This window comes from Gymnogyps californianus, chromosome 6 (assembly GCF_018139145.2).
Source record: "Gymnogyps californianus isolate 813 chromosome 6, ASM1813914v2, whole genome shotgun sequence".
Classification (NCBI taxonomy): Eukaryota; Metazoa; Chordata; class Aves; order Accipitriformes; family Cathartidae; genus Gymnogyps; species Gymnogyps californianus.
In genome coordinates this window covers 38,171,393-38,198,476 of record NC_059476.1, presented here as the reverse complement: position 1 = coordinate 38,198,476, position 27,084 = coordinate 38,171,393, and the positions used below count along the sequence as shown (strand labels likewise).

Here is a 27,084-nt window from a genome sequence, read left to right as displayed (position 1 = left end):
AGCCCCTGCCCGTGCGGGGAGATGGGCCAGAGCCGGGGCTTGTCCCCCTGTCACCCTTCACAGCCTTGTCCCACACAGGAGCTGCGGGCTCCAGCTGTTTCTCCAAACACCTTCCGCGCTGCTAATATCTTTTTTTCCTACAGCAAGCATCGCATCCCTTCAATACTCCCGCTATTGGCAGGGGTGGAGCGGGGGGAACAGTTTCTGAGGAAAACTTCAGCTTTTTTTCCCATGGGTTTTGGCCCTGCTGTGCCGGAGGGTTTTACCCCAGCCCTGGGGACTTGTTAGCTCCGCTCAGCCAGTTCCCAGGCTCCCCACCTCACTCACCAGCCTCGGCCCTGAGCTTCCCCCCCCCGGCTTTTCCTGCAGGGATAACTTCATGGCACAGCCGCTGTGGCTTGCACAGCTGTGTCCCCTTGCAGCTTCACAGCTTTCTCCCTCCATTCCTGATTGCTGGGCAGGTTATAACACCAACCCCCTGCCAGCTGCTGGTCTTTGGATGCTCCGCTTTTGCAGTCTGCTCCAGGGTGACTTCATATGCGGTGGCACCCAGATAAGTGCCTGATGTCCCACGCCTGCAGGAAAGCCTTGCGGATAAGCCTGCGTGATGTGCATGGCCCAAAGCAGCTGCAAGCTTTGCAGCAGGGGGCTTGGGAGGTGCCCTGTAGCCCAACTGCAGCTCTACGGGAGATTTGCTGTCGCCAGAGCTCTCTGTTCAGTGCTGGGATTTACACTGCTGCTTTGGTGAGTTGCAAACCACTTTTTCTGGATTTTTCATGGGGTCTGGGGGAGTCACTGGGGCCCAGCAGTTAGGAAATACAACACTTTTTTTGCTAGCTGCCTAGGAAGGAGAGATCAGTGGCCGAGAAGAGATCTGCCCCAGCGCTTTAAACCTGCACCTCCACTAGCTCCCAGCGAGAGCTGGTCCCTGCCGATGGTCTATCCTCTCACACACATTCTCCTCGCTCTTGCGCACGCTTTCTCATGTTAGTTTTGTCTCTGCAGGAAGCTGTAATAGACAGGCAGATAATGTTTTATCGCCCCATTTGGTGAGCGGTGTCCATACGCTCTCCTGAGGGCTGTACGACACGTCCTGGGAATAGAGTGACTTACAGGGGAAAAGAAAATATCTGAAATTGCCTGTGATGGCAAGCCTGGAGGCCAGGAGAAGATGGCATTATTGCACCAGACCCCAGCTCAGAGTGGTGAGGGGCTGCCATGGGTCAGCCCTGGTCCGTCGCCTGCTGAGGCAAAGGTCCCACGACCTTGGGTGCTGGGTTGATGGGACACCCCTGGGTGCAGGGTGCGTGGCTGCAGCGGAGGAGCAGTTTTGGCCTGACATCTCCACCAGGTTTGGCTGCAGCCACTGGAGGTCACTGCTGATCTGCAGCTCCACACGCAAAGCCACTTTTGGAGGGGTGAGTAGGAGCCCCGCTCCCAGGTGCTGGCTCTGGGCTGCTCTGCCTCTAACCCCCTGCAAAAGCCCTGGGAGCTGGGTGGTTGCTGGCATGTAGGACCTCCAATAAAAAGATCTGGCACCCCCAGCCCTCCCCGATTATCCCCGTCCCCTGCTCCTGGATGCAAGGACCCTTGGGGACCTGTCATTTCCAATTGCACAGCTCAGTGCAGGACCTCCTGGGAGGGATGCTGGCTCAGGGAACGTCCTACAGCTCCCGAGCAAACAGCACTGCCAAATGCGAAATGCAAAGCCTGTAACCCGTGCTTCGGGAGGCAAAGGTAGAATTTCAGCAGCTAATTCTTCCCTCGTTGCTCTTGGTCAAATAGTCTGTAATGAAGTTCGCTAGTAGGAATACTGTACCTTTGAAGGAGGATGCTCTTACTTGTTTCTCCTCTTCGTGGCCAAGACCCTTTCTGCCCGCTTTGGCCGAGGTGGCTCGGTGTCCCACATGGCATTGCACTCCAGCTCTGTGGGTGCAATACAGTCAGCGCTGGGGGTTTGGGGCTGAAAGGTCCCATCTAGGAGGGTTTGGAGCCATTGCCAAAGAAATGGGTGATTTTACAGAAATGCCCGTGTCCCTTCACTGTCTTTTGCTGTTTGAGCACCCAACCAGAACTGGAAAAAAAAAAAAAATCTCCAGAAGGGACCTAGGAAACTTTAGGGTTTGCTGGCTCAGCAGGAGACCAAAACTTCCAGCAGCGATGCAAACTGGTAAAATCCTCATGGAAATGCCCTCACCTTTTCCAAGGGGGCTCGAAACACATTTCCAGCTCCAATCTCAGCTATAGCACCTGGCCCCTCTGGCAGGACAAGTATCGTCCTTCAGGACTGGAAGTTCAACTGATTTCGGGTAACGCTGTTGCTCAGCATTTAAGTAAAACCTGGACTAAAATCTTTTGGGCTTTCCACCTCCCCTGAACACTGATGTCTCCTCGTCTGCAGGTAGTGAGCAAACCTCACTGATTTGTTTAGGGCAAAACTGATCTGCTATCTGCTGTAAGAGCTCACCCATCGGCAATATTATCCTCTCCCCACCCCAAGGGGTAAGGGTGGCATTTTCTGATTTGGACTGTGCAGTGCAAACCTCAGCTGAATGACAAATGTGCCTCTCTAAATCTCCTTTAGAGAAGGAGAAGGGGAAAGAGAGCAATGGAAAAGGTCCTAAATGGCAGGTGGGTGCCTCCTGGCTTTGGCTGAGGAGCAAACACTGAGACTGAGAGGTTTCAGGTCCAAATAGTCCTCGCCAAACACCTGGTAGAGCAGCGTGGTTTGGGATGGGGATTAAGGCTTGTGCAGGTCCATAGGTGGTCACAGAGGTGATGCACGCCAGCAGAGGTTATAGCAACCCATCAGCATGTAAAACATAGTCTGAGTCAGCCCAAATCCTGACTGTGGGACAAGAGGAGTGGGAAATAATGGGATGCTCCCAGTGAAAGGGTGAAGATGGGGGGCAAGTAGGACTCAGAGCTGCTATCAGCAGCTCGGCGGAAAGCTGAGCAATGCAACAAGGGCGATACGGGCTCCCTCCTCCCACGGTCACGCAGGGATCCTCCTGTTCAGACCCGAGGGCAAGTCCCAGGGCAATTATTCTCTGTGTCCTTGAGGCCCGCTCTGAGCGAGACTGCTCTGTAATCAGCAGAGCCTTGATGCAGGGGAAGCCCTGATTTTAAGCGAAGTCTTGGATGGCCTCCAATACCTTTGCAGAAGTTGGCAGGAGAGGATAAGGCAGTGTTTTTGGCCCCATGGGAACCCTCTTGCAGGGCCACTGTCATCCCTAATGGCGCTCTGGGGGTTTCTAGGAGCAGAGGTAGCCCTCATGTCCCTGTCTTGCAGCCCTGATGGGGCATTTAGCTGCGCATCTCTGGAGCGCCCTGAATACGGACCTAGAAAGCAGGTCCCTGGGGAGCTTCGGCCATGCTGTTCTTGCTGGAAGTGCCCGTGCTATGGGAGCTGCTCTTTGCCTCTCTCTTCTTCCCAGCTGTGTGTCCAGAAAAGTTGAGAGTCGAACAGAGAAAATATAAAAATTCATGGCATTTATTTCTGTACATAACCAAAGCGCTTGTAATTAGTGTCTCCAGATCGAAAACCAGACAAATTTCCTTCCCCCAAACCAGGAGACTCAGTGCTACATTGTCAGGCTCATAATTTAAAAAAAAAAATGCTCAATGTCCCTCTTTTTTCCTAAAAAGCACATTTTATAATACAAAAAAAGGGCTAAAAATATTTCAAAGGCACATTCTTATCAGGAAGGAATGAAGAAATACTGCTTTTTCCTTGCGAGCCTCCCTCCAGTGCTGGAGAGGTGTTTGGTGGTTGTGGCTGATAACAATCCAACTTGAGAGGAGAATGCAAAACAGAAGAACAATATTTACTTGAAGCTAATTGTAATTTTCACAAATGGTCACCAAAAGAGCCCAAATATCAGCAGAAAAGGGAAGCTGCTGTATCTCTTTGTTGCTGGAACGCTGCCTTCCCGCATGTAGGGTTGAGGCAATCTTATCTCCATCTGCTGCCTCGATTAAAAGAGAAGGGGAACTGCTGTTCAGGCGATAAGAGAGGCCAGAGGCTTCTCCATTAATATGTAAACTTTGGATCAAAAAGGAAGACTTTGGACCAAAAAGAGGCTCTAGGCAGAAGCCACCTTGCAATAGATGCGTTTTGAATCTGCATGCACCAGCAAAAGGCACATCCAGTATGAGCTGGCTCCTGTAAAAAGGAGGAAGGGGAGGGGATGGAGGTGTGACGCCACTACTTAACTTTTCCAGTTTGGACTGACTAATGTCCACCCTGGAGGATGTTTATCTGAAGTAACAGCTTTGTAATGTTTGTCCAAGCTCTCTGTGACAGATTCTCAAATCCAGAAAGGACCACGTCAGTCAAACATCATCTCTTGCCCTCCATGGCAACCAGCAGCTGTATTTGCCCTATGGGATGGACTGAACTGCCAATAGCTCATTAAAAAAAAATAATACCCAAAGGACAGAGAACTTTCCAAACACCTTGGCAGCTTGTGCCCATGATTTGAAATCCTCTGGTTCCCCAGCTTGGCATTGCTGACTTCAGATCCAGCTCTGTGTGCCCCCACCATTAGAGTAGTAATTTCTCTACTTCCAGTGTCTTCGCCCCATGCTGGGAGTCCTGGTAATCTCAAAACACTTTTTTAATCCACTCTTTGCAAACACTAAAATGCTTCTGCTCTTGTGGTTTTTAATTACGAGGTGTTTTTTTATGACCTCGGATGATTCTTGCAGCCCTGCCTGTCTTAGAAGGAAAAACATGCGGAAAAATGCAAGTGTAGACACTAGAGCAGGAAGCAGTTGCTGCGGATCAGCATCACGAGGGGGTATGCAGAGCTGCGACAGATGCTTTAATGCCTTGGAGACACCAATGTCTCTTCCCTCTTTCCTTCAGGCAGTCCCTGCTCGAGTCCCCCCATCTCCTTCCAGCCTCCCCCAGCAGCCGGTGGTTCTCCAGCATTTTTTTCCACATTTTTAAACTCCATCTTCAAGACAATCCTCCCTGTTTCAAGATGAGAATTGAGCCTGCTGGTCTATGCTCTTTAGAAGGGTCTCTTGCAATTTACTCCACTCTCCCCTGCTCTGTTTTAACTTTGCCTTCATTTCCCTGATTTTTGGGAAAGCTCTGTGGGCCGCATTCCTCTGCCTTGCTCCTTTTTCTTTTTTTTTTTTTTTTTTTTTCCCTCCGAGTGTGACTCTGAGCCCCGCTGAAATACAAGCTGTTCCCCTCCTGGCCTCAGCCTTGCTGCCTGATGTGGCACCAGCCACATCCCTGGCAACAGCCGTGCAAATTCCCCCCCAGGAGTAAGAGGATGGCACCAAGTTGTGAGGGAGCCGAGTTGCCTTCGTATGCAAATAAATGCAAACAAACACCTTCAATTAATCTGGAAAGAACATACAATAATTGGCAACAGGTTACGAAGCATTTTGTCTTGCTTCTCTGCCTTTCTCCCTGAGGATTATTCTAGGGCGAAGGTCACCGCATGAAAAAAAAATAATTTAAAACCCCCACACCTCCTCCAGAAATATGTTTTTCCATGTTTCTGGACAAGTTGGCAGCCGCAAAACTGTACATTAAATAAGGGTCATTCACTCCTTCTGTGGGGAACCTCCTCCCTGCTGGCTGCTAGATGTGCTCCCTCCTGACCACTTTGATAAATGGGGAGAAAACATGGCATTTTTGGGTATAGGCTTGCAGAAGGGTTTCTTGGGCTCCGAGAAACTCATTCATTTGCAAAAGAAGGCTGTTTTTCACAAGGACCAGTTTGGCTCCCAGCAAGCCCTTCCCCATGAAGGGGAAGAGTTCAGGCGGGGGAAATCTCAGCCTTTGGGGTGGGGAGGGCAGGTTTGGCTCCTCCAGCCCCAAGCAAGGGGTGCCTCTGGCTGTCCTGCAGCAGTTCCTCGTGTGGTCTCTTCTGATGCCCTTAGCGCAGCATTTTTCTTATTAAAAGATGGTTGTGGAGGAGTTGGGCAGAGCCCTTGCCACCTCATGTCGGGTTCACAGAGAACTGGGGTGTGTGGCAGGAGAAGGGGCAGTTACCCAGTCCCAAAGCGCTCCGACTCCGCTATTCTTCTTCCGCCGTCAGCAGGAGGTTGCAGACCTTGGAGTTGGCCCGGTGCAAGGCAAACTCCCGCCCGGGCACGGTGCCCTGCCTGCCTTTTCGAGCGGTGCTGCTCTGGCTCCCGGCAGACTTGGAAACTGTGAAGATTTCTCTGTGGGACAAGGTGACAGCAAGATGGTCAGGATGCTGTGGCGGACCCCATCCTCCTCCCAGGCCAGCGTATTCACCATCTCCTGATGGTCTAGGCATGGTGCTTCCACCCATGTCATCGTGAACTTGCGGTGTCCTTCCCCCATCCCTAGCAGTTTCGACCCACCCTGCTCAATAAGTGTACAACCATTAATTCCCTCCTCTCCCCAAGAAGTCCTCCTTTATCTCAGGCACGTCATGATGTTTCTACAGTATCTGGCCATATCCAGAGACTACCTGTACGGGACCTGCTCCTCTCTCAGCTGCAGGCACATGAGCACTGGGCTGCCGGAAAACCTCAGCATGGTGTCAAAGTGGATTGAGGTCTCCACCTCCGTCTGGCTTCTCAGGGTGGCTTGGAGGAAAGGGGCATCTAGTTCTGCCTGGAAATCAATGGCAAGGTTTCCCCTGCGAGAGAGAAGCACATGGGTCTGGTCACCGAGCGATGGCCCTGCGCTGGGCACCATGCACTGGCACCAAACAACCTCATAAGCATCTTAATTTTAGGTCTGGCCATGGAAAAGGAGTGTGTAACCAGCGTTCACCAGACCCCTACCCAATGTGTCCACCAGGAAGGGCTGGACCTAGCGGGAGAAGAGCAGGGGGCTGTGGAAAGCCAGCCTAAGGTGGAGCATCCCTCGTGCTGGGTGCTGAGCCCCCCGGGTACCCTCCATCCCCAGAGCCAAGCAGTTTCCCACCCGCTGACCTCGCGTTGATGCTGGTTTTCAGATCCTGCTCCCAGATGCTCACGTCCATGTCAGCTGAAATGTCAAGCCCCAGCCCGCCCTGGAGTTTGACGGCCACTTGGAGGCCAGACTGCAGAGGAATGACCTGGAAGATGGAGAAGGCAGACGTTGCTGTGACCGGGCACCGCTCTTGGCTGAGCGGCGGATACCGGCAGCGACTTGTGGCTGCTGGGACTGCCTATCCCAACCCCGCAGCTGGGCTTGCATGGGAGGAACTCGAGCCATGTATGTCCCATGGCAGAGCCAGCCGTCCCGCTGTTTTACCAACCCCAAGAGACATCCGGCAGTGCCACCTCGCTTTTAGATCTGTATCCGCAGTGAGTAACATACCTAAAATGCACTGGCTCATGCTGTGGGATTCACTAGGATTTGGTGTGGAGGCAGGTCGTCCCCCCCCCATCCAGTACCTGGTGATGGTCCGTCAGCAGGAGGTTCCCTTTGACCATGCTTGTGGGTTCTCCGCTGCTTAACAGGACCTTGGCCATTAAGTCTGTATATCCCTGGAAGAAGACGATCGGCCGCAACTGAACATCGAAGAAGATGGCAGACATCCCGGCCATGAGCTCTGGCTCCTCTTCCCCTTCCGAGACGTTTTCTCCCAGCATCGACTCCATCCCTTGTGCTTCAATAGTGACCTAAAACACAGAAGCGGAGACATGCAAGCTGCATGGAGCAAGGCTGGAGAGTCTGTTTCGTGCCCTGCAATGCTATTTGAGTTGCTATACTTGTCCAACCCTTGGGCAGGCACCCTTTGAAGCAGGAGGATAGCGATGGGGTGGGTCGGATGGAGCATCCAAGCTATCCCTGCGCACCGCACAGCAGCGGTGTCGCATCCCCTGTTTTTTGGGGAGGCGGTGGACTCCCTTCCCTGGAGCAGGTCTGTCTGGCTTCACATCGGTGATGGGGGGGGTATGCATTTATGTATTTCTGATACGGGGCACACTGGGTGCAGAGGTGAGGTCAAGCACCATAAGGAGGTTAAGAAGGGACACAGGCAGGGCAGCGGCACCACTGGGTTGGTGCTGTCACCCCCCTCCACCTATGTGCCCCCCAGCCGCTCTCCCGGCAGCACACCTGAGCTGCGCGAAGCCGCCGGCCGCGGCTGAACAGCGAGAAGTCAGAGACGCTCTTCCTCAGGAATCCACCCTCCAGAAACAGCAGGTCCAGCTCGAAGGTGGAAAGCAGGTCCTGGGTGACTGAAAGGCAGAGAGACACCCATAAGCATCGCCGGGCAGCGCCTCGCACATCTCTTTTTTGCAAATGAGTCGCTGAATGGTGGTGAACCATAAGTGCTCGGAGAGCAGCAGCAGGGGATGAAGGCTGACAAGAAAATACAGAGCCTGTAGGCGGGATGTGCAAGGCTGGGATCCCGGCAAGCACGTCCCCTGCGCCCGGTGCCGCCAAGTCAGCGCTCAGCAGGACGGGGTGGTTTCTTAAAAGAGCTCGTCCAGATTGATTGCAGGAATTGGGAGGTCACTGGGTATGTCTAAAAGCAGGATCCTGAGAGCTCATTGGTAATTTGTAAGCCTCCTCAATAGATTGTATGGCTAGTCCTGTAGAGCTGTCCTATCTATGGCCAGTGCGGCTGACCTGCACAGATCTCGTATGTTAGCCATTAAATATCTGATAAAGCTAAACAATTCAGAGGGGAAACCTTCTCTGCACCATCTCCTTCCGTTCTTGCAATCATCAAAGGATTTAGCATTGCAATGTTTTTCTTCCAAGTGTTGTTTTCTTCCAAGCGTTCGCTATTTTGCCTCCACCTACCCCCTCCAAGGCTAGACTGAGCTCATTTGAAGAGGAACAGAAATGAGAGCTCAGGGGCGAAGATTTAAGCAGATATTTAGCAGCGCCGATTGTTGCAGTCTCTGAAGTTTGATGATTTTTATCTCAGCACAAGGATTCTCCTCTTTGAAGAGCTTATTAAAAATACCTAAGGAACTGAGGAATGGAGCTAAATATCTTGACTTATCAGGAAAAGCACAGAAACTCCCACCCTCAATCTACCATGGGTTTCATCTCCAGCCGAAGTTCCTCTTTCAAATTAGCAGGATTTGGGGAAAGTAATGTGGCACAGCCCAGCCCTCCTGCTGTAGGAGTGTCAGAGAAAGGTATATGTATCTCAGGTGATGGCAACCAGCCAGCCTCAGCTGGTGCTGGGGGACATGCTCAGAAACCTCATACCGAGATTTTGGGGCATTTCTGTAAAGCCGAGGCCTCTTCTGAAAGCTGCCTTTCCCTACCAGCCCCTCCTTCAGCCGTTTGAGGGGGCCATGGGATCAGTGTCCTCCGTGGTGTCACCTGTCAGAGGTCCTGAGAAAGAAGAGGAGATGCCGGCTTTCGAGAAGAAGTTGTAATTATTTATCCGTGGGTCTCCCATGATGTCTTTCATTATCTTCCTGGAAGCAAGAGGGAAAGGGTATGTCAGCACTGGGAGGGAGGGAAGGGAAAATGTCAGCGGTCATTACAGAAGGCTGTACAAAGAAGGAGATATAAATTTCCAAAGTATTTCTCTTGGTTGCTGACTGCCCGGAGAAGTGTGAGCAAAAAAGGAAACGAGCAGACATAGGCTACCCTGGAATTTCCTTCTCCTCCGCTTTATTAGGATAAACCCATCAGATATTTTTGTGCAGCTTTTGCTTAGCTCTGAAAAACGTTAGTGCTCGGTTCTTTTTGTGCAGATAGGAAGATTAATGCAGTTACAAATTGTGCGCTGCCCTGCGAGCCAGAGCTTTGGCCTCCAAGGACCCTGCCAAAGCCACGAGCCTGGGTCCCGCTGCCATGGGGCAGGACAAGGAGGGACGCCAGGTCTCGGCTGGCTGGCTGTCATCTGCATTAGCAGCCCTGCCGTTTTCTTCCTCCTGAAGCTAGGAATTTCCAGGCAGCCCCAATGCCGGCTCCAAGAAGCGATGCTAGCACGCTTTCAAGGCACGCTGGGTCAAAAGCCGCAGCTGGAGTGTGGAGGAGGAGGAAAAAAATTGATGTAGAGCTAGGGGGGAAAAAATGCAACCTTGCCCCCAGACCCACCTTGCCGGGTGGTGGTGGTCAGCACGCAGGCTGTTCTGGACCTTCAGCAGCAGAAACGTTGCCGTCTCCGTCTCCAGCTCGCTGGCGGCCAGCAGGATGTTGATGACATCCATGGGCGAGGGCTCGTTATCTAGGAGGATTTCTGCAGCGGCCAGGCGACATGTTTTTTCGTAGCTCTTCCTCTTCTCGTGGAAAATCCTCCTCATTGCTCGTTTCACCTGATGCGAGAGGGCAATTAAAATGGTGCTGTGAGGGTGGTGATGTGCAAATGGTGGCTCCGTTTGCACCCTGATGGCTTGGCTTTGAATGGGAAGAGGAGCACCAAGCCTTGGCAGCTTCGTTTCGTACCTTGCTGGAGATGTGCCGAGCAGGGAATCGCCGCAGGGCAGAGATGGCCGCGGTGGCGACGGCGGCGGGACCCTCCTCGGCGTGGTCCAGGAGAGTGGGGATGGTTTCGGGGAGCACCGCGTTCCCCAGGGCCAGCAGGTAAATGACCGCCTCGGACTCCTCCTCGGCGCCTCTTAGCCCTGCGAGGATGGTTTCCACCCCACGTGCCACCTCCTGCTCGGGGTTTGCAGGAGGGCAGAAGAGAAGGAGAATGAGGGGAGGTGACATTTTGGGCACTCCTGGAGGAGGAGAGAGTCCGAAAAAGCCAAGCATGGAGGTTTGCAGAGGACCCACCTGCAGCCCACACAGCTTCTGCTGGCACAGCTTGCCAACCAGAGAGCCCAGGGCAACTATCCCTGTCTCCCGGACCTCGGGGGCCAGCTGCTTCCCATCCAGCTTGTCCTGGGCACCGGGAGAGGGGTATTAGGAAATAGGGGGGAAAAAAAAAAAAAAAAAGAAGAGAAAAAGACAGAGAAGGAGTATGTTTTACCTATTATCTCAAAGCGTTTACCAAAAAAGTAAGGAAAAACTAGTTCTTACCTGCCTTGAAGGAGGCAATGCATGGTTTAATTGGATAAAATGCTGATTTTTCACAGTGGCTTTTAATTAAGCTTTTATTATCTGTAATGCACTGACATAAAGCACTTTCTGCTGAACACTTTTCCTCTGAGGAGCATCTTACTCCCATCGCCAGTGTCCCATTAAAAGCACATAAAATAATCCCATAAGCAGGAAGATATATTTCTAAAGAAACATATTTTCCTTTTTCAGGAAAATACGCTTGCTGTTCCCTCCTGGCTGAAATGGGGTGAGGATCCATCCCGGACTCAGGGAGGGAGAGGAATGTCCGTACTTACTAACACCAGGCGGAGAAGCTCTCCTGAAGGCCGGGGAGAGAAAGCTGCTGCGTAGAGAAACTTCTCCAGCAGGGATTTGGGCTCCTTGCCGAAATCCAGAAAGTCTGAGAGAGCCGCCAAGGATGCCACTGACTGTGCGGCCACAGCCGTCTCCACAACGAAGGGGCTGGAGCAAGAAGAGGGAGGTCATCAGTGGCACGACCCACTGATAGAGATGGAGAAGAAACAAGGTACCCTGCGCAGCTCCTCATCCCCCTTTCTCTTCTCCATGCTTTCCTCTTGCTTTAAAACTCACGGGAGCTTTAGTTCATGGGTTAAAAAGACCTAAAAGGTTGGCTCTTGCTCTGAACTCACCCACGTCTAGGCATTTCATGGCAGAGGGGAGCCCGGCCCCAGCGCCCACGCTGATAAGGGACGGATGCTACGGCCATGGGTGGATGGTCTGTAAATAACAGACCTCCAACGATATTTGCAGAAAGCCTTGCTGGAGCATTTGCTCTGCTCCAAAGCCAGCAAAAAAAAAAAAAAAAAAAAGCAAGCCATGCAGTGTTTGTACAGATCGGGCATTAAGAAGAAACAGAACACGTTTGCATTAGTCAGGACAGCTGCCTGGAGCAGATATGGTGTATGGACCAGCACCAAATGACCGTAGGTGCCAGGGCCAGGAATGACCCTACGTGCCAGGGCTCTACATGCACAGAAAGCCGGTTTTGGCAAGATAGCTCCCGGGAATCTCACAGCATCTCCTCGGGCGCTCTCCTCAGCAGCTCCAGAACGTCTCTCTTCTTGGCGCTGCGCAGCATCTGGATGAACCTCTGGAACTGCCACGTGGTCGCGGCCTTCGAGGTGTCCATTTTGACTCTCTGGCCGTCAAAAGCCTTCAGGTAGGCTCTCAGCTGCAAAGATGAGGTTTGTTAGGTGGAATTTAGCCTCTTTTACCCCTCATCCTGAATCATGGGATAATGTTTATACTCGGGAAATATTTAGGAGTGGGAGGGGCCCATGGGGGTCGTGCAATTACCTACAGGCATCTACTGCAGCCTCCCACCCCCACCGCTGAGGACTTGTGCTGAAGCCCAAGCGCCCCAATTTCTTGTATGTGCCAGGAAAAGAGCAGGAGAAACTGCGAGCATCACCGGTGCCTGAAAGTCATTGCAATTCCAGATTTCCTAGGTGAAAAGCCTGGAAGGACTTGAGGAGGCAGAAATAACCCCTCCTTTGTCCTTGCTAGCCTGACCTGCGGTGGAAATGTTCCCTGACCTCAGACCTGTGATGAGTTTAACCCAACTGGATGTGCCAGCCGTGCACCAGGTTACTTCTCCCATCACAGAAACGCAGCTATGTCTGGGGGGACAGAGGGGTCCTTCCACCACGGGTGGCAACATTAGACACTATTTAGGAGAGGTAACAAGTCGGGCTGCCGCTCTACAGCGCTCCCAGGGCCGCATCCTGCCTCGACAGCGGTAACCAGCCCCTCCAAATGCACCACTGTGGTTTAACCCCAAATCCTAGAGCCTTCTCCTGCCCGCCCAGGTTGCCCAGCTTGGGGGAGAGCACGTGGCGAGTTTTGGGGGTGAGTAGCGTCACCGACCGATGGGCAGCGGGTGCAGACCCTCTTGAAGGGCAGGCTGGCCATGCCTAGGGGCTGGTGCCGTCCCTCCGTGCCAGCCAGCGCGTCCTCAAGGCTTCGTCCGGCCACCTCTGTCGGACCGGGCATCGGAGGAGACACCAGCTGGAGCTGCTGCCTGTGGAGGGAGAAGAAACCATCGGGAAGCGCTTTGTCATTTACACCCTCCGTGGCTCAGAGGCTGGTTGGGTGCATGCAGGTTCGGAGGAGATGCGGAGGGAAGCTGTCAAAAGGTGTCTGGTGTTCCCTCCGTGCCATGCCCAGCTGCTGCACCCTGTCCTCCTCGCTGCCTGCACCAGGCTGTGCCAGCCGAGCTGGCAGGAGAGCAGCGAACACTTTGAACTCCAACAGATCCACCTTCATCGCATGCCAGGCTGCCGGATTCGGGCAGTGGTATGGGGGGGGACATCACTCACCTTGAACTGATTTTGATGCCGGTGGTGGACCTCAGGGCTGGAGACACCACGTGGCTTTCCTCTGACAGCACCGACTGGAGGAGGTTGTCTTTCACCACGTACTGGCTTTTGCTGGTGGGCTGCCACTCGACTCCAAAAATCTTGAAAAAGGCAAAGCAAGGAGAAAAAGTGCAACCTCTTCTCTCTTCCCCTCTCCCCAGGAGATTTCTCTCCTCTCCATTAGCAGCAAAAGAGCTTTCCAGTCCACAAAGTCACCCGCTTCGCTTGCAAAATGTAGGGAAGGCAAATCCAGAAGAGCCCAACCTCTTCCCAGATGTTGGGAGAAGGCAGCACCAGGTGAGGACCACGGCGAGAGGATGCTCTCGCCCGTGGCTGATGTGGGGAGACGGACTGGTGACACCATGCGGGCTTTCTCTTTCGTTACAAGGTGGTGTCACCCTGGCTGAGCCACAGAAGAAAAGGGCAGCAGAGGGAGGAGGGGATGCTCCTGCCTGGCGTGGGAGATGCCTGCAGACTGCAAAGTGGAAAATAAAAGCCTCCCAAGGCATTGCCCTTCCCTCAGGTCCATTCGAAAGCGCTACCTCCATAGCTGCCCCAACGCAGCTGCACAGTGTGGGAAGAGGTACGGCCCTCAATGCCAAAACCCGCATCATCCTGACGAGCATCAGCAAGGACATTCTCCAAGCGAAAGAGAAAGCTAAGCAACAGCAATTTCCACCCAGCTCATGCCAAAAAATGCTCGGCTTCCTCGCTGTGCTGCGTGGTGACCTTGGGGAAGCTCTCTGGATTTTTTTTTTTTCCTTCCAAAAGAAATGACGCACTTGCTGGACTTCACCTCTGCCTCGTCTCCCAGCCCCGGCGAGGGGAGCGCCAGTCGCACCGGGAGATGTTATCGGAGCAGCTGGGTGTGCACGTGGCAGGTCTTGGGGAAGGGGAAGAGCTGAACCGTGTGCAAACGGTTTGACAGCAAATGGCATTAGCAATAATAATATCACTGTTTTAACAGAGAGTTTTTTATCCATAGGTTTTGCCTTTTACAGAGCTGGGCAGCATCGTTCTTTTGCTGTCACGGCTACAGATACAGGCAAGGTCCAGAGAGCTGCCGCAATCCAGACGGCAGGCTGGTGGGAAAACCTTATTGCCAAAAACGTGCTGTGCAGGGTTTGTTACTTTCTTGGGTAAGTTTGCCATCATTCATACCCCAGAAAGCTTTTATTATACGAACACTCAGAGTTTGACTGCCAGGTGTCGAACCCCTGCCAAAGCCCGGGGGCTCTCTGTGCGGTGATGTCCATGTTTATATTGAATTCAGTACAATACATATTCTTAAAAACCCCATCAATTTTCATCATGGCAGGTATAACTGCATTAAGACCCACAGAGTTTCATCTATTTACGTCAGGGCTGAACGCAGGCTACTGCTTTAAATGAAACAAGCAGCGGTGTTTGGTCCTGTCCCCTGTCAACCTGATCCCCAATCCGATGAGTCTAAGGTCCAGAAAACATTTCTGTCTCTCCACCTTCCCAAGCAGGATTAGCTGACGAGGTCAGAAGCAATAACAAGGATGGGGATGGGAAGACCCAGGACATCTTTTCTGCTCCTGCCCACCTCGAAACTATACGCTCCTCCTGAGGTATGTTGGTGCCTCCCACTTTGGGTATGGGTCTGAGAGCTAGAGTCCCATCCCAGGCTGGTGCAGAAGGCTGAAGCCATCTGGGAGTGGGACTCAAAGCCCACCTGCAGGAAGATTTTGGGGACAGCCCTGATGTACTTGACCTAAGTTGAGCCCACCACCGCGAGAGCAATGGACTTGCTTTGTTTACGGAGGTGAATCCAGGGTTCGGCTTTGCGCAGCTGAGGAGATCTTTCGTCTTCGTGATGGAATGGTTGGACACAGCATACGTGACTTGGCAGCTCCCGGAGACGTCCTCCTGAAACACAAACGTAAGTCACCATGGGTAAGCGTGATCGGCTTTGATTGAGCCTGAATAAAATGATCTGTGTAGAGGACAGATACAAAGGACAAACTAATAAATAGAAAAATCATCAAAAAGCTAGAAAGTGGGCCGTATTTGGCAGTATTGGATAGCTCCAAGTCCATCTGGGCAGGAAATTTGCTTTTGCAAATTCAGGCTAACACCAGCAGCAGCGTCTTTGTGCCTGCATTTTGGGTTTTGCGGTTATTTCATGTTGTTCGCAGGTCACTACAGCATCAGTTGAGCTCTGGAGGGAAGGATTTCCCTGCCATTTGCCAGCTGCTAGCTGGGCTGGGCAAAGCAAATCCTGCTTGGCAGAAATTCTTGTAGAGTTTTTTTTTCTCCACTTTTCCTACTGTCTGGGGAAAGACGATGATTTTGTAAGTGTGCCCATTCCTGAAAATCATCTACAGATTATTTTATTTTAAATCTTCTGTCTTTCCAATAGCCATCCTTGCTCACAGCCCAGGGGGCAGCCGGATCAGCAAAGCCCATGATGTTTATCCTGAATTTTGGCTCTGCTGAAGCACCTGGGCTGGCTGTGCTTTAGGGCTGGCTCTCCTGCTGTGGCATGGTCCCTGGCTTTCGGGCAGGATCTGGCCTCGGCTCTGCACCTACCTCCACTGCGGTGCCGGCGTGGGGCTGGAGCTGGAGCAGACTGACGACGCCTCGCTTCAGGTTCGAGATCAGGATGCTTTCTGCTTCGTCCCCGTAGAAGGCTTTGACCTGGGGGGGCAAGAGGTGGTGTCCGCCTGCAGGGATGGCTCTGGGGGTCCTGCGGGCTCTCTGCTGCCTTCCCTGCTGAAAGGCATCTCCCCTGCAACCTAAGCAACACCCTGTAAACACCTGAAGAGTTCTCTCAAGGAGACCCTATCCCTCAATAGCACGGGCTTTGTGGATGCATGCCCACAAATTTTCCCTTTCTTTCCCCCCTGATGGTTTTCCCAAGCCTTAGAGGAGAAGGTGAGAAAGGAGCTCACATCCCACAGTTAGGACCGAGGCCCTTTTCACATGGGATGCTGCAGCTCCAGCCGAGCCTGCGCCCCTTTGGAGAATGGGTCTGCATCTAGGGTCACACTGGACCCTGCGGGAGACCTGCATTTGCCACCTTGTCCGGTTCCTTGTGCTCTGATATGAAATCAGAGGTGGAGCAGGAGTTCGTACGGGCTTTGTAGCCAGGAAAATTTGGGATGCGGGCAGGAGCGCCCTGCGGAGGGAATGAGCAAGCCCAGGAGGTGTCCAGCTGACCTTCCCGCTGCTCCAGGAGATGAACACCGGCTGCTGGAGCTCTGCCCGTGCCTTCTGGCTCAGTGCAATCTCTGCAGGGGGACCTCCAGTGCCGTCCTGGCTCCTCTCCTCTTCCAGCTCGTGTTGGGCTTTCAGGTCGCGGATCTATGACAGCAGAAGATGGCAGAAAGCAGTGACCAAGCACGTCTGCTCTAAGGGGGCTGTGCATTTTACCTGCAGGCGATGGCCTCTTGGTCACAGAGGTCATTTTTCAGGTGGCTTAGGCTAGAAAGGGAAGGGGCTAAGGAAAGACAGCATCACCCCTCCCAGGAGGAGTACCTGGCTGCAATGGATTTACCACCTCACGCACCTGCACCTGGAGCAGCTCTTCCCTGCCTCGGTCCCTCCAGAGCCGGTGCAGCTGGACCAACGCCTCAGCCCGCAGCCAGGCTCCCCGCGGGGACGGTGTGGACACGTGGTCCAGCTGGACATCCAGGGAATAGCGGTACTGATACAGGGTCCCGGGCTGGAAAGAAAGCGGCTGCGGATTCCCTAAGGAAAGACGCAAATGTTGAAGGTACGTGGACGCAGACCTCGGTCCCTCTGCTTGCCGCAGCCAGCGTCCTCTGTCCTAGAGAGGACCTGGACTCGCAGGGATGCTTGTGACCTGCATCACTTTGCCTCCTGGAAGTGACATTTTTATGCCAAGCAGTAGATATAGGTGACATGTTTGGGGGGGGGGGGGGAAACATGGGAAGGTTTTCATGGGAAATTATTTGTGCCTGCGGTTTGGATATTTGGGTGTTCTCGGGGTGACAGCTGATTCCTGCTTGCATTTCCAGTCCTGCCTTAGAAAAGAGTGGGGGCCCTCCTTGGGAACTTCAGGACTTTCCGAAACTGCCAGAGAAACACACTTTAATCCTGAGGCAAAGTTTCTTGAGCACGCCCATGGACAGGAGGGATGTCTTGAAATGTCTTTTCAGCATTGTGCATTAACTGGGGCAACGCTAGCATTTTTATTGAGGGGAGAAGAGAGGCTATATTCTTCATATCGTGTGTTTCCCATCAGAACTGCCAATTCTTAATTAAATCACTGACTTTGTGATGGGGCAAAATGAAGTTGATGGTGCAGCTTTTGCTTTAATCTTATTTATCTGGAATTATTTGGAGTCCCTTCTCTTGTTCGTATACAAATATGATTGTAGAGGGGAGGGTTGCCTTTGCCATGACATAACCAGTCTAATCTATCTTCTAAAGTAATTTGAAATTCTCCTGCAAATCTGATGCACTTGCTGGGCTTCTGAAATGTTTTATAGTTTTGCTACTTTTGTTATAATGACAAATGAAAGGAATCGATGGAAATCTATCTCGCTCCCTGGGGCTTTCCTCCGTGAGTCAGACGGAAGAGTTTCTATATTTCTGCACTGTGTGCAGTTTAAAAAGCTCCAGCTCTCTGGTTTTCCTCACCCCCCAGGGAAGACTTCCACAGTCCCCCAAAATTTCCCCGCCTCGGGAGATGCTCAGACCGTTTGCAGTTGTGGCAATAACTCTTCCCTCCCGGCTGGAGACTGGTGAGATGTTGCATTATGGCGAGCTCCGGGGGAGGCTCTTTGTGCACCGGGATGAGCATCCTGCCTCTCGGGGCATCCGAACCCCATCGTGTCCCTGGACCCAAAGCAGCCCAAAGTCTCTTACCTTTTGCTGCGCTCACGAAGGAAAAGCAAAGCAGGCAAACGTATCCCAAAACCGCCTGGGGATTCATGGTGGGCTCTGGGAGCTGGGCGGGAGTCGGGGAAGGAAGGGGGGTGGGAGAGGGACTATGCAACAAAAGGCAAGATTTGCAGCGTCAGGCGATGGGGCCCGGCCGTCTCCCTATCCCTGCCTTACACACCCAAGGAAAAGCAAATAATTAAACTTTTGCACCAACCCCCAGCAGCCACGGAGGGTTTGGAAATCAGCTGAGGTTTGCCAAAGACCAGCGGGAGGGGAGGAAAGCTGCAAAAAAGAGCTGCCAGAAGCGTCGCGGGGTGGAGAAATTGCCAGTTTGCCTTGATACGGGAGGGGGATGCTCAGAAAGCCCTCCCTTGGTGAACCCTCCCTTCCCACCAGAAGGGAAAGGGGGAGAAATGGTTGCTTTTAAAAGAAAAGACCCGAAGGGGGAAGGGGAAAAACTGCTTTTCCATCCTTTTAGTTAGAGACTGGGATTTGCAGCCTGGAGGCTCAAGTTACTTAAAGGGCCAGGCTGGAGGGGGATGGGGAAGAGCCTGCCCACGGGTCGGACCATGAACAGCGTTACCCCCCCCAAAACAGCGTGGGAAGGGGTTTAGGAGATGGGTCCTTTGCTGGTTGTGCTCCACGCAGCCTGCTAACCGTGCTATTTTTTTTTTTTCCATGCACAAACTTTCTGATTGCTGAGTTTGATTGGTTCCTAAAGACACTATAGACTGCAAAGGGCAAAAGTCCCTACGAGGTGGTGACGGAGCGGCTTAGGGTCCTGGGAAGTCTTTTTGCCAAAAAGAGTGGGCAAGTGGGAGAGAGCGTGGGGCACGTCGCACCCTTCTTGTACAGGGATCTGAGAGGCGGTAATGTCATTACAGAAGCGATCTGCGTATTGCAGTGGGACCAAAACCCAACGGGTTTGGTGTTATGGCATTTTCAAGGGCACGTCTTCCAGCTTTGCATCACCACTGGGCTTTCAGGCCACTACTGTGAGCCGAAAAGCGGGGCAGATCCAGCTATGAGCTACCTGGGGAAAGTCCAGCTATAAGTCCTCCAGTCCGTTTCCCATACGTGGTGTCTCCACTCGGTCCTCTGATGGTCTTTATGGGCAAATATCCCATATTTAGACTGATGCATTTTCTTCTCTTTATTATTGTCTTTCTTGCTGGTCTGTCAGCTTTTTATTCAACAGTTTCTTTTTGAGTGACGACCATTAGGGCTATCCTTGAGTCGGCTGCTCAAGATGTACCTGCAGGGTGTGACATCATTAGTTGGGAGAGTCTGCCTGCATCAGCTTCTCCTCCTGGGATGCATGGATCTGGGGGACTTCGGCTCTGCCAGTGTGCACTGAGAGAGCAAAGCCCACCGGGGACGGATGGAAGTCCTGCTGAACACAGAAAGCTTTAGCCTGGGTGGGGGAAAATGAAATATTTCAAAGAGCAAAGTGGCTGTTGAGGGTCTAAGTCCCGAAAATAAGGTCCCAGAGTGTTTGCTGGTTGCAGCTGAACACACTACCTGGAGAGGGAAGGCAAACAGAAATAGCTTGTGAAAAAGACCCTGCTGATAAGGAGGCCTCAAACTGGAACTGAACTTTGGCAGGTTTGCTTATTTAGATCTGGCTGCTGAGTACTTCCAGGACTGGGGTGTGGGAAGCCGACAAGCTGCAACCTGCTTTCCCGTAGGCAGCTCTGGACTGCCGATTGCTACCCGCCGGGAAGTCTGAGAGGTGCAAGCGTGTGATAGTCACTCGGCAGAGTTTTCCCAGCGGTCCCAAGGAAGGGAGTTTATCCACTGCCTGTGCTACCGGCGATGAGCTGCTGAGCTCCCACTCAAAATCTGCATGGGAGGTGTCTTGCTGTCATTTCGTGATCTCCTCTGTTATAATCTCATCCTCGTGACAAGATAGAAATGGGCAGGGAAAGTAGGCACGTAGCTGGAAAGTCACCAGGGATGGGATTTATCTCCAGGTTCCTAAATCAGGTCTCTAAACTAAACCAGCCGTCCCGGATCCTTCTAAAGGCAGCGGAAAGGGAGAGGTGTCTTTGGAGGATGCCACGTGCTAGTTATCTTGGGCGCTGCCTTACTGTGACATTAATCTCCCTCTGATGGTATTTATTTAACTCCATCAATTATGTAGGAAATTTAATACCTAGCTCAGACTTTGATGTGTAACTTTGAAACGAATCCTGCCCTCTGATGTGTGGCTTTGCCAGTCACTGCGACAATTCCTCTGCCCAGAGAGAAAACTCCCCCAGGTTTGTCAGTGCGGGAGGGGAAGCCAGGATGCACAGTGAGTTTCAGTGCCTGTTTCCACCTGGTTTCTCTTCCTCCAGACCCAGTTCTTGCTTCTGTCTCTGGGAGAATCTGTGAAAGGGTAAAGCAGAAGAAATCAGATGTTTTGTATTCCTGGCGCTGGTCGTGAAAGCGAAGGGCAGATGGCTTCGCCTGTTGCTCAGTGTTACTGTGTTTGTCCACTCCGTAGTGACTATAGGACACCATGGCTGTGGGTCTAGGCAAAGGCAGTGCTGCCCAGCATCACTGCACGGTTACCCATACCCCATGCTTTCATCCACGTACTGCTCAAGTGACGGGATAAACGTCAGTGAGCTTTGAATCCATCCCGCAGCTGAGCCAAAAGAAGGGGAAATAATAAAATATTTGTGCAAGATTAATGTCACCAGCATCCCCTGACACATCTCTTTCCACATGCTGGTCCTTTCTCCATACATGGGGGAGCCCCGGAGCGTAGTCTCCCCAGGCCCCTGCTCGGCTCCCTGGACCTGCTCGGCAGGTACCTGCTGGGCTGGTCGGTGCTCCTGTGCCGATCCCCGGGAGGCCGGACCCCCTGTGCTCCCTGCTCTCTGCCCCTCGCTGCCTGCGGCTCAGGCTGGAGGTTGGCAGCTGCAGTCTCCAACAACCCCAGAATGATGCTCTTTTCAGTAAGAAGAGGGCAAAGAGTGCGCTTCCACTGTTGTGTTAAAAGCTTTGATGGTAGTGTCACAAGCTGATCCTCTTTTTCTGGACCTTCACTTTTAATTTCCACTCACTTCAAATTTAAGCAACTTTTATGAGGCCTCCAATTTGCTAAGCGTTCTTCCCAAACCCATCTGGGGCTGTCGTGCTCTTGGAAAGATGCCTTATGAAACTCTGCAGACCTACGGACAGATGCATGGTCCTAAAACCAATGCTGCTGAAATCTTGGGTGCTCCTCCAGCCCCTTGCGTATCAGCCAAGGGAAACGTGATTTCCCGCTTCCATCCGGGCACAACCTGACAGTGCAAATCCCCTTCTAATAAATTAGTGTGCTCAAGGACGTGTCTTCATCATTTCACTTTCTTATTTGGACACTGTGCTGCTAATTCCCTTGGAAATTACATGGTGGCAAGCTTTACAGACAGAATTGGGATGCTGAAGGCCCCCCCCCAGCCTTGGTCCCCAACCCTGATGCTCCAGGTGGTCCTCACCCCGCTGGCTGCCTGCCGAATCACCGTGGGGGAGTCCGGCTGCAGGACCTGACATGGCAACTCCGAAATCCATTGGCAGAGCCGAGCAGGGACGGTCAGTGTAACCGGGTCACCGTGCCCGGGGTCAGAGAGGTACGAGGGGACCTTGCCACCGAGGTGTGACGTCAGGGTGGACTTTGGCAAAGGGTGGTCAGCCTGCCCAGAGGCTGAACTCGACAGATAAAGCAGGATGGAGGCAATGGGGGCTGTTGCATCAAAGCCCATCGACTTCAAGCCTCAACCCGTGGGTGTTTTCAGGGGATTTTCAGGTGCAGATTCTCATCAAAAATGTCTAGTGGAAATAATGAGACCCAAACACTCCTTACCCAGGGGAATACCAGTACCAGTGGCCAGTCTCTAGGCTTGGAGGCTACTGTACTGGGGTCTAAACTGGGGAGGCCGCTGCACCGTCTCAGGGTTTTCCCAGCACAGCTGTTGGCTAGCTAGGGAGTTTCCAGCTCTGTTTCCAGTATCTGATCACCCTGGGAGGGTGGAAGGAAAGACTCCCTAAGGGCTCTGTTCCTTTTCCATTTTTTGCATGTGATCTTTAGTTACGCACCCACTCCAGCCTCTTATTATTCAGGAGTTTTTAGGAAAGACCTGGAAGCAAGTAGAAAAAAACCCCGCTGATAAATTATGCAGATAGCCCAGAAGGGGAAGCAGGAGATAACAAAGAGTACATAACAGGCCCTGGGGGTAAATCTTTACAGGGTGACTCAGTGGAAAAGAGCAAAGGCAAAGAGCAAAGGATGCAGGCTGCACCTCCACAGCAGGGGAAGAGTCATTCTCCCAAGGGACACCGCGGCTGCTGCTAACCAGGACATCCCGCAGCGGGTCCCCTTAGCAGCGAGGATGATTCACCGCGGAGCAAACAGCCAAGGGAATCAGGGGATGCTCCATCTCTTGGTAACCTCAAAGCCAAAAGGACGGCTTTGCTGGAAGACATTCAGCAAGGCAAGAACAACCAGGTGAAATTCTTCAGCTCTGCTAAACACAGCAGATGATGTGTTATAATAGCCTAGAGTGGCTTTACATCCCATTCAGGTGCCATTCATCTTTTCTACTATGGACCAGAAGCCTGTGAAAGGTCTTGCTGCCTGCCTGTCTGTCTGTCACAGCCACCTCAGCTCCAGCTCTTTTCCAGCCACTCCAATCTCTTTTCCTTACCACGAGCTCTTGCTGCTGGAAGAGGAGGACAGCTAGCCCTCTGCCGAGCACTGCGTAGTGCTCTGCTCCTCATTTTCAGAGGCCTCCCCTTCCAGCTTCTGCTCGACTCCCTTCACTCCTGCCCCATACCAGCTTTTCCATGCTCTGTGGTCATCTGTGGTCCTCCGTGGTTTTCTCCTGTGGTCCTCCTTGCCTTTCATCTGCAGCCGCTGATAAATCCTGGTGCACTCTCCGGGGTGTCGGAGTCGGGACCGTGTCAGCTCAGCAGGACTGGGCTCGTGATTCAGGAAGGGGAAAATGGCTGCGTCAAACCAGTTCTCGGTTTGGCTCGAGCCCCTTCGTTTTCATTGCTGGAGGCATTGGCTTTGAGCAGTGAGGGCAGGTTTCCAGCGCCGCAGGGAAGGGGTTCGCAGGGCTCCAGAGACTACGAGTTTGTACATGATAAAGGGATGCACATTGCACTGGGCTCAAGATTTTGGATGGGAAAGCTCAAAGCTTGGGCTGGGGAGCAGGATTCCTCCGGCTGTACCTCTCACCCTGAGTGAGGTGCTCTTTTAAACTTCCCTTGTCCCAGGGAGATTCCCAACAACCCTTGAAGTCCTGAAACCACTTATAAAAGTGATGGAGCAACTTCCGACTAAATTTAATGCAGTTTTCTCTCCTTGTTGCATCCCCTATTTCTTTCTTCCCTTCTAAATGACCTTCAGGCGCAAAGCCCCCATCATGCCCCCCCAGCACCTTTTCCTGCCTTGCCCACCTCCCTTTTTGCCGCTGCAGCGGTAGAGAAAGCACTGACGCTGCCAACAAGCTCCCTCAGTTCTTCCCTCTAAGAGAAAAGAGAAAAACTGAAGGTGCGTGAGCAGTTCCCACATAATTGTACTGGTGGCACTCAAAAGTCTCCAAAAGCCCCGAGCAGAGAGATCTCCTCTCGTTTTTCACCCTCCCGTCTTTGCATGCTGTCACACCTCCGAGCTGGTGCCACACCAGCGTTGGGGATGGGGGGAGAAGCTCTGTCCAATGCCCTCCCATGGATGGGTGAAACCAAACCCTCGCCTTGCTAGAGAAACTGCCGGGCAGAGAGCCGGGCTTGCAACAAAATGGTCTGGTGTGGGGAGCGAGGCAGCGGGCAGGCAGGAGAGAACCTTCTCTGACTGATGGTCCACCTTGCTCCACTTAATTGGGGTGCTTCTAATCAGGTTGCTTGCAGCAAACCAAGCTAAAGGCATGATGAAATTTAATGGTGGTGTACCTAGTTTAATTGCCACGGTAATTACCTTTGATTGGGAAACCTGCAGGTGACGCAGCGGGTCTTGACCGGACTACGTGGCCTCTGCTGCCAGCAGAAGGTGATGGACCTTCACCTGTCACCAGAAGAGCCCTTCCCAAGATGCTCTCCCTGCCACGCAGCGGGAGACAAGTGACACCTCCGAAATCTGACAATGTCTTTCTGTGGTTCAGAGCCATTTCAGCTCAAACAGGCAGGAAAAGTTACCAAGTGGAGAAAGGGAGCCGCTAGCCCCTGATTTTGCCTTTACAGCCACGTGTTTCAAATGCAAAGTCCGTGCTCTCCCGCAGGGTGACCATTGATGGGTTGTTTGCTTATGCAGCAGCTGAGCTGCCGCCCTGCAAAGGTCACCAACAACTCTTTAAAGGCTGATGCTCAAGTATTAGGTGGAGAAGCCGAACTGTCCATTCCCCACCTAAGCTATTGCCCCTCTAAGCTAGGACCATGCATTGCCTCTCTCCTCTAGGCTGGAGGTGACTCCTTCATGGGAAATCATGGACATAATGGAGAAAGCTTGAAGAAGTGTCTTTTGCAGCCTCTTGGAGCTCCTTGGGAAGCAGATGATGATGCTCTCCTCCAAAAGTGTGCAGCACTTTATTAGAGTGATTAGAGGTAAATACAGCCATGCAACAGTTTCTAAACACTCGTTCAGGTGTGCCTGACGGGTGCTTCCTTAGTGCTTTTCTAATTCTTGCACTTACCAACCTGTGCAGGCTCTCTTCCTGCTAAAAGCTGTGCTTTAACACAGAAGGAGCCTTCCCTGCAGTGTCTGTTAGATGGGGAGGAGCAGGTATGGTCCAGGTGCCCTGGGGTTGTATGGGACGTACTGGTCAGGAGGACCCATGGGGCCAAGTGTGCCCAGTGTAAGCTGAGGGCACTAATGGGCCTTAATGGCCCTAAGGAGCCTCACCTGGGGCCTTCACCCACACCCGTGGGCCCAGGAGCATATTTAAGCTCAGCCTCCAGGTTAGATGAGTTTCTCAGTCTGTGCTGTAGCCTTGGTACCTGCTCTGTCTGCCCCATATCTGCTGTTCCTGGATGGACCTGAAGCTGCTTCGTGCCCTTGTTGTGCTGGGGAGCGCTGATGGAGCCTTTCATGAGGACCCAGCCTCGGATGCTTCCAGACAGACCCTGTTGGTGAGGATGCTGCCTGTACTGGGTCACCCTAGCTCATCCCCCTGCATCGTGTGGGGCCATGGATTCCCCAGGGAGCTGTTATCATTCCCAAAATGTGTACCTCTTCTTCCTGCTTCCCCTTGGATGAGTCTCTGAGGTAGGTGGGACGTATCCTGTGACTCTTTGCTGTGCAATAGTTTTTTTTTTTTGTTGGGCCAGGTATATTGAGCACCTGAGGTCTGACTCTGCCACTAGAGTTCATCATACAAATGCAATGAGATAATAGGAGCAATACTGTGCAAACTTCTTTTTTTCTACAAGACAAACAGCTTAGGGGACGATATATGTTCCTGCGAAGCAGCCCATCGCCTGCCCTGTGAGCAAGGGCAAGGAAAGTATCTGACTGGTGCTGGTGTTACCTGCTTAAAAAAGCAAACAATGTTCAAAAGCAAGTGAAAAAACTCAAACATGCTCAGGTGGCAACAGTAAATACTGGGCTTTGAAAGGTTTTGAGCGATTGTATTTGTGAATCTGTCTTATTTTTTTATACAGCTCTTGTCTTGGACCAGCCCTTTTTAAGATAGTTCACAGAAGTTGGGTCTAGCAGCCAGAAGTGCTCTCTTCCCAGCCTGTTTTTTTTAGGCAACTGCTTCCCAGGAGAAAACTTAGATTGTGCTACCTGGGTGGAGGAAAGCAGTCAACACCAGTGATGAGTCTGTTACGAGACACGTAAAAAGAGCTACTCCCCACCAACCCTGCGGAGAGGCTTGCAGCCCCCCCATTCGCAAGGCACTGTCTGTGTGTGCGCTTTGTGCTTTATTGTGTGGAGGTTGCTAGGCTGCGTTTCTGAGGGCAGCAGCAAAGCCTGCCTCCTTTTTGTCTTCCTTGTTTCTCCTTCCCGCTGCCTGAAACGGGCTGTGAAATAACCCCTGGGCTTGGCTCCTTAGGAGTTGTTGGTTGCTCAGCATAGCTACGTCTCAGCATGGGGGGGGAGAGCCTGACACAGCAAAGTGGTAGGAGTTGAGTTTACATCTCAATCTGAGGTCTCCCAAGGCCTGATAAGCTGAAGAAAAGATTTTGCTGTGTTAATGCACAATGACGTTTTGTGCAATTGCGGGGAAATAGGGCTGGGATCGACTTCAAGCGGTTGCCTGGCCCCTTTCCCTGTGGCCGGCTTTACCATGATGAATGAATGTCTGACCTCCTTGTAAAGAGCCTCTGCTGATAGAGATTTCTCTGTTTCCATAGTGAATTTATCCCAGCGCTTTACTGCTATAAAGATGTCTCCTCTTGCTGCAATTTTACCTTATTACTTCTAACCCTAGGCCCAGTTGTCATGGAAAGTTGTTTCTTGTCGTCTTTACGAGAGGAATTTGAAGATACCTCAGCTGCAACCCTATTGCCTTCCTCTCTCACCTCGCACGTCCTGTTTTCCAGACCCCTGCTCTTTCCCTGTAAACCCTTGGTAACCAGCTGAACTAGAGGGTCCAGTTCCCCAGTTAAGGCTCTGGTGTATGCTTGCTTTTCTACCTTCTGGGAGCTGTGGATGAAGGTCTGGCTTTGAGGAGCCCATCCTGCTCCCTTTGCTGAAGCAACCAACCTTGCAGTTATTTTAGTCTCCCTCTGCTGTTCTTGTTTTGGACTTTGGCACTGATGAGGGCTTCCTTAGGCTACTGCAAAGCACTTGCTGAAATGAAAAATATTCAGGAAACTTTTCCTTTTTTAAGGTCATAATGCTTTCTACAAGTCCTTGAGATGTGACCATATTTGTTAAAAACCAACAGCGCAAACGCATGTACGCTT

General features: G+C 52.2%; 2 protein-coding genes across 5 annotated transcripts in view; one reads left to right on the top strand and one right to left on the bottom strand.

The window, feature by feature from the left end:
* Positions 1 to 5,488: 5,488 nt before the first annotated feature.
* LOC127018088 (microsomal triglyceride transfer protein-like) lies at positions 5,489 to 18,253 on the bottom strand. Its single transcript, XM_050899435.1, has 18 exons — positions 18,187 to 18,253; positions 16,862 to 17,043; positions 16,513 to 16,656; positions 15,883 to 15,990; positions 15,103 to 15,219; positions 13,288 to 13,427; positions 12,836 to 12,989; positions 11,983 to 12,140; positions 11,245 to 11,410; positions 10,682 to 10,789; positions 10,349 to 10,561; positions 10,001 to 10,218; positions 9,275 to 9,372; positions 8,048 to 8,169; positions 7,381 to 7,608; positions 6,934 to 7,058; positions 6,465 to 6,635; positions 5,489 to 6,189 (listed from the first exon to the last, which is right to left on the bottom strand). The coding sequence occupies exons 1-18, from the start codon at positions 18,251 to 18,253 to the stop codon at positions 6,042 to 6,044; spliced, it is 2,667 nt and encodes an 888-aa protein (XP_050755392.1). The 3' UTR covers positions 5,489 to 6,041.
* A 6,968-nt stretch (positions 18,254 to 25,221) lies between these two features.
* SGPL1 (sphingosine-1-phosphate lyase 1) overlaps positions 25,222 to 27,084 on the top strand; it is a 46,422-nt gene continuing 44,559 nt past the window's right edge. For 3 of the 4 annotated variants that reach the window (XM_050899299.1, XM_050899300.1, XM_050899298.1), the window contains exon 1: positions 25,222 to 25,438. The gene's annotated coding sequence lies outside the window, so the exon portion shown is untranslated. The remainder of the gene's footprint in view (positions 25,439 to 27,084) is intronic. The other variant, XM_050899301.1, reaches the window with a different exon arrangement.